This window comes from Belonocnema kinseyi, chromosome 1 (assembly GCF_010883055.1).
Source record: "Belonocnema kinseyi isolate 2016_QV_RU_SX_M_011 chromosome 1, B_treatae_v1, whole genome shotgun sequence".
Taxonomy (NCBI): Eukaryota; Metazoa; Arthropoda; class Insecta; order Hymenoptera; family Cynipidae; genus Belonocnema; species Belonocnema kinseyi.
In genome coordinates, this window is record NC_046657.1 from 72,940,024 (window position 1) to 72,945,938 (window position 5,915).

Consider the following 5,915-nt stretch of genomic DNA (forward strand, 5'->3'; position numbering starts at 1 on the left):
TATCTAGTCGGGAGTGGTGCTGACTGAAAACAGATGATTTGGAGCGATTCGCGCGCCATCTGTTGGTCATTCTAAGGACTTATTGAACTACCCTCGTAATGGAGAGAAAGTAGGAGAATTGATGAAAAGTGGCGATAAGTAGTGGGGGTGAAGTTAGTCTTAAAAAGGAAAGAAAGGGGTTGGGTGTGCTACCAGGGAAATGAGGAGAGAGTGAAATATAGGAAGATGAGTTTTGGAAAAGAGGATGAAACAAATGCAGATAATGTCCCATCAAGACTTCTGAACTAACAAGATTCCGTGATAATTTCCAGCAAGAATGTGATGTCTATAAAAATGAAAGAAATCATAGTGATTATATGTAATACTTTGTAGTTGTGTGTAGATTATAAGATGCCCCACCCCCCTCCTAGACCCCGAAGGAGCTGCCTCATATTCGGTAAGCTTTTAATGAGGTTTCATTTTAATCAACCGCTACAAGATATTCTCCGATTAATTTCTGGCTAATTTCTAGTTATCGGAGACAGAATCGAATCAAGTGTAATAAAATATAAGGTAAAATTGGACGGAGATACATTTTCTTTTTTTTTTAATTGAGCGAGAGATAATGAGATTGGTGCAGAGTGTGTTGAGAATTAAGCATATGAGGCTATTAATTAAAGGCGTCATGGATATTGGACTACAAGCCAGAAAAATGTACAATCAAAGCGCCGACTGAAAGAATGCTGTATAAACAGAGATTTTAAGATTAAATTTAAATACTAGAAATGTAGAAATTATTTATTTTGTCTATATCGACTAAATGTAAGAATTGATTAAATTATTTCTCTCCTTAAAAACATTTTTACATTTTCAAAATGTGCAAATTTTTATTACACAAAATAATAATAATAATAATGATACTGAAAATATGATTTTCTACTGAAAAGAACGAATTTTTAACGAAATACGTTAATTTTTAATGAATTAGTGGACTTTTTGACAAAAACAGGTAAAATTTTAACCTATTAGTTCAATATTTCAGTAAAAAAGGTCAATTCGCCAACAAAAAAATGATTGAGTAAATTTTGAGCCAAAAATATTTTTATTTTCAATAAAAAACAGCTGAGTTCAACAAAAAAAAAAGAATTTTTAACCAAATAGATGAGTTTCGAACTAAGAAAGATCCATTATTAACAAACTATGAAATATTTACACTTTCAATTAAAGAAATTAGTTTTTAGAAAAAAATAATAATTTTCTAAACTAAAATTTCAACAAACCACTCTTATTTTCAAATAAAAAATTATGGTTCTACTACAAATAAAGACGATTTTTCAAGAAAATAGTATAATTTTTAAGCAAGAAGATAAATTTTTAACAAAAGTGATGCAGCTTTAATAAAAAAATAGTTTAGCATAGAAAATAGAATGGTTAAACTGTTCGTTCAATGAAATAAGTTTCAAACAAATAAAAATAAATAATTATATACCAGAAGAGCTAATTTTATCATAAAATGCATTTATTTCCAACAGAATAGTATTGCATATTCAACTAATAAATATAAAATAACAATTAAGAAAGAAATAAATAAAAATTAAATTGAAAAATGTATCTTCAACATAAGAAAAAACAGTTTTTAACAAATGATTAAATTTAACACCAAAATAGTTTAATTTTTAACAAACAAACAACAATTTTTAAATAAAAAAATTAATTATCAACCAAGTCGATTAATTTTCCAAAAAAAGACAAATTTTGAACAAGCTGTATAAATTTTCGAGGAATTAGTTGAATTTACAATTAAAAAAGAAAAATCTTTTTACTAAATACTTAAATATTTATCTTAAAAAGACCAATGTTGCAAACAAATCGAATAGGTAATTTTTCTACTAAAAAATTAATTTTAAACAAAGAAGAACAAATTAAAGAAAGGTTATTTCTTAACCATGAAGATGAATTTTTCACTAAAATTATGCTTTGTCAACAAAAAGATGAATTTTTAACATAGCTGTTGGACTTTCAAAGATGAAGATTAATTTTCTGCCGAAAGAGAAAAATATAACAACATACATTAGTTTTGAACAAAACAGTTATATTTTTAGTTAAAATAATGTTTTTGAAAAAATTACCAAAAGGTTAACTTTTTAACAGAATACGTCGTCTTGTTTGGTAGAAAATTCATTTATTTGGTTAAAAACGCGTCTTTTTTAGAAGAAAATAAATCTAGTTTGTCGGCAATACATCCTTTTACTTGAATTTTCAACTATTATTAAAAATCTGCCTTTTTGGTGAATGCAACTAGTTGAAAATTGTTTTTTTTTTGTTTCTTAAAAATTAATCTAAATTACATTAAAATTGAACAATTCCATTTCTGATTCAAAAATTCTCTTTTTCAGTTGAAAAGTTATATTTTTCGTTGAAAAATCTAATTTCTTAGTTCAAAAATAACTTTTTTAGAAAATCTACCTTTTTCGTAAAAAATTACGGTTATATGTTAAAATTTTATCTGTCTGGTTGAAGATTTCAATGTTCTATTTATATCATCTATTTTGTCAAAAAATCCAACTCTTTTATTAACAATTGAACTATTTAACTATTTTGTTGAAAATGCAGCAGAGAAGCTCAAAATCACAAGCTCCGAAAATAAGGTTAAAAAAGTAAGTCCCAAGACGCATCCCCAAAAGGGACTCCAAATAAGGCCCATAAATTGAAAGGCTCAAAATTATAAGTCCAGAAAATATGAGACCTAAAATGACGTGATTTTCGTAATTCTTCAATAAATTTTAATATAAGTGTTAATAATGATATTATTTATTTCAATTATTATATGGTTTCAAATATTTAGGCCCAGCAAGTTTAAAATTTTACTTTAACTCTGCGGGATATCATTGGTTTCTGAGAAAGAAAAAGTCCCAAAAAGTAATCTGAATCAAAGTCCAAAAAAAGGTAATAAATTAGTGAAATATGCAAGTTCTCAATAGATAGCCCCAAATTCTGAGCCCTCGAAATAAGGTCCAAAATTTAAAACTGAAAACCATAAGTTTTAAAAAAGACAAAAAGTAATGCCCAAACCGCAAGTCCTAAACAATGAGGTCCAAAAAACAAATCTCAACAACAGACCGAAAATAAAGCCCAAACCGCAAATCCTGAACTGTAAGGCCCAAATATATTAGTTCCAAATTTCTAAGTCCCAAAAATATAAGGTCCAAAATAAAGTTATTTTTATCATTCTCGACGCCTTTTTCGTTGTTTTTGAGGTAAATTTTTTCAAGTTATAAATAGATGTTAACTGTGATATTATTTAGTATAATGATTGCATCGTGGAAAAATTTGAGGTCGAGCAAATGTAGAATTTGATTTCTACCCTACGGGATATCATGGGAACCTTCTGCGGAAGAGTGGACGGGAACCTACTGAGAACATATACATACAAGACGCGATTCATTTTACTGGAATGATTTGTCGACTGCATCAAGGACACCGTTATCAACCGTAAAACGAGATGAGCAGAAACGAGTTCGCGAGATCACTGGATGTACCGGTAGTCGATAAAGAACTATAATCGAGTCATTTTACAAGCACCCTATCGACGACCGATCGCTATTCAACATTTCCGGCCAATGCTTATGCAATTCTCTCTCGTTAGAACTGCCCTCTCTGCTGTTACTTCTGCTGTTGCTTCTATGCTCCAATTCGCTTCTAGTGCAAGTTCAACGCGCGCTTCTCCATAACCGTCTCTCACTGGTTCTGATATCAAAAGTCTCCTGACTTTTAAGCATCAGAAAGTACTACTACTGTCTGCATAACACGCTTCAGTTATCTCGAACTCGAATCTTAAATCCACGTTTTGTAACTTAATTAATGACACTTTCATCATACACATCCTTTCCCATAGAAGAGTTAATTTCTATTTTTTTTTCAAATTTTAAATCTGTCCGCTTCCCGATTTCATTTAGCTTCAATCTGCTTCTTTCTCCATAATATTATCCGCTTTCGCCTCTAATCCGTGGCTGTATCCGTTTCCGTCTCCGTTTTCATCACCGTGTCCGTCACCGTTATCGTCTCTTTGTCTATCAACACCCGCTTCCATCTCTGTCTCCGTCTGCGCCTCGTCTCCGTTCCCTTCTTTTTTTCCGTTCACGTGTCCGCTACCGTCTCTGTCACCATCTACGTTTCGGTCTTCGTTTGTGTCTCCGTTTTTATCTACGTTTCCGTTTGTTTTAAATATCCGTATTCAGAGACGTATCTATTTTAATTTGCGACTCCATATTCCATAATCCCCAATTTACTTCTCGTACAACTCTAACGAGCGCTTTGAACTCTAATCTCAAGACGATGTTTCGAAATTTAATTAATGACACTTTCAGCATCCACATTCTCTTCCATAGAAGACTCAATTTCAATTTTTTTCAAACAAAATTTGTCTGAATCCTGCTTCCAGACATCTTCAATGCGTTTCTGTATTTATCTGTCAAACCGTTTGCATAGCTGCGTCTAGCTCAATAATATTATCCGGTTCCGTCTCTAATCCGTTTCCATTTCCATATCCGTCTCCATCTCTGTCTTCGTCTCTTGCTGCGTCTCGTTTTCCACCTCCGCTTCCATCTCCGCTTCCATGTAAGTTTCCTTTTCCATATGCGTCTGTGTGTTCGTCTCCGCCCCGTATACTTCCCCTTCTTTGTTTTCGTATACGTTTCCTAGTCGGTCTTTGTCACCATCCATGTTTTCAAGCTTCAGCTATTTCAAACTCTAATCTTAATACCACGTTTCGTAATTTAATTAATGAAACTTGCAACATCCACATCCTTTCCCAAAGAAGTGTCAATTAAATTTCTTTCAAATTTGAAATCTATCATCATCCTGCTTTAGTTCAGCTTCAATCCGATCCTGTCTCTATAATATTATCCTCTCACGCCTCTAATACGTATCCGTGTCGATGTCCCTGTCAGTTTCCGTGTCCGCCTCAGTATCCGTTTCCGTAACCGTTTCCGTCACCGTCTCCGTGTCTCTGTCTGTCTACGTCTCTGTTTCCATCGCTGTCTCCGCTTCATGCCCGTTACGGTCTCTGTCACAATCTCGTTTCCGTCTTAGTTTCCGTCTCCGTTTTCATCTACGTTCTCGTTTCTATCAACAATATGTTTTAAGATCCGTATCTATGTATATTTCCGTCTCCATATTCCATAATCTCCGATTCGCTTCTCATACAACTCTAACGAGCGTTTTTAACTATAATCTCAAGACGATGTTTTTTAATTTAAATTATGACACTTTCAACATCCACATCCTTCCCCATAGATTTTTTATCTGCTTCCGTCTACAATTCGTTTCTGCATACGTACCCTTCTCCGTCTCTGTGTTCGTCTCTTTCTGCGTCTTTGTTTCCACTTCCGCTTCTATCTTTGCTTCCATGTAAGTTTCCTTTTCCATATACGTATATGTGTCCGTCACCGTTCCGTTTCCGTCCCCTTCTTTGTCTTCGTTTATGTTTCCAAGACCGTCTCTGTCACCATTTCTGTTCCTATCTTCGTTTCCAACTCCGTTGTCATCTACGTTCCTTTTTTCATCAACAATCCGTCTTTAGATCCGTGTGTAGTTATATTTCCGTCTCCATATTCCGTGTGCCCAGATGCGCTTCTACGACCTGCATAACACGCTTCAGTTATCTCCAACTCGAATCTTAAAACCATGTTTAGTAATTCCATTAATGGCAGTTTCAACATCCACATCCTTTCCCATAATATAGTCAATGTCAATTTTTTTCCAATTTAAAATCAGTTTGTTTCCCGCTTTTGTTCAGCTTCAATCCGTTTTTGTCTCTATAATATTATCCGCTTTCGCCTTTAACCGATATTCGTATCCGTATCCGTGTCCGTTTCCATATCCGTGTCCATATCTGTCACTGTCTTCGTGTCCATCTGCATTTCCGTTTCCATCCA

The 5,915-nt window shown here is 33.4% G+C and overlaps 1 protein-coding gene across 1 annotated transcript; it reads right to left on the reverse strand.

Moving 5' to 3' along the window:
* Positions 1-3,937: 3,937 nt before the first annotated feature.
* LOC117178141 (protein qua-1-like) lies at positions 3,938-5,705 on the reverse strand. Its single transcript, XM_033369405.1, has 3 exons — positions 5,602-5,705; positions 5,319-5,533; positions 3,938-4,182 (listed from the first exon to the last, which is right to left on the reverse strand). Exons 1-3 carry the CDS (start codon positions 5,703-5,705, stop codon positions 3,938-3,940), a joined length of 564 nt encoding a protein of 187 aa, XP_033225296.1.
* Positions 5,706-5,915: the final 210 nt, after the last annotated feature.

Coding starts and splice junctions, on each gene's coding strand:
- LOC117178141 (XM_033369405.1), bottom strand. CDS start 5,705: ATGTGGATGTTGAAACTGCCATTAATGGAATTACTAAACATGGTTTTA. Junction 5,534..5,601: donor GGTCGTAGAAGCGCATCTGG/GCACACGGAATA, acceptor TGATGAAAAAAG/GAACGTAGATGACAACGGAG. Junction 4,183..5,318: donor GAACACAGAGACGGAGAAGG/GTACGTATGCAG, acceptor ACGGAAACGTAG/ATAAAAACGGAGACACAAAC.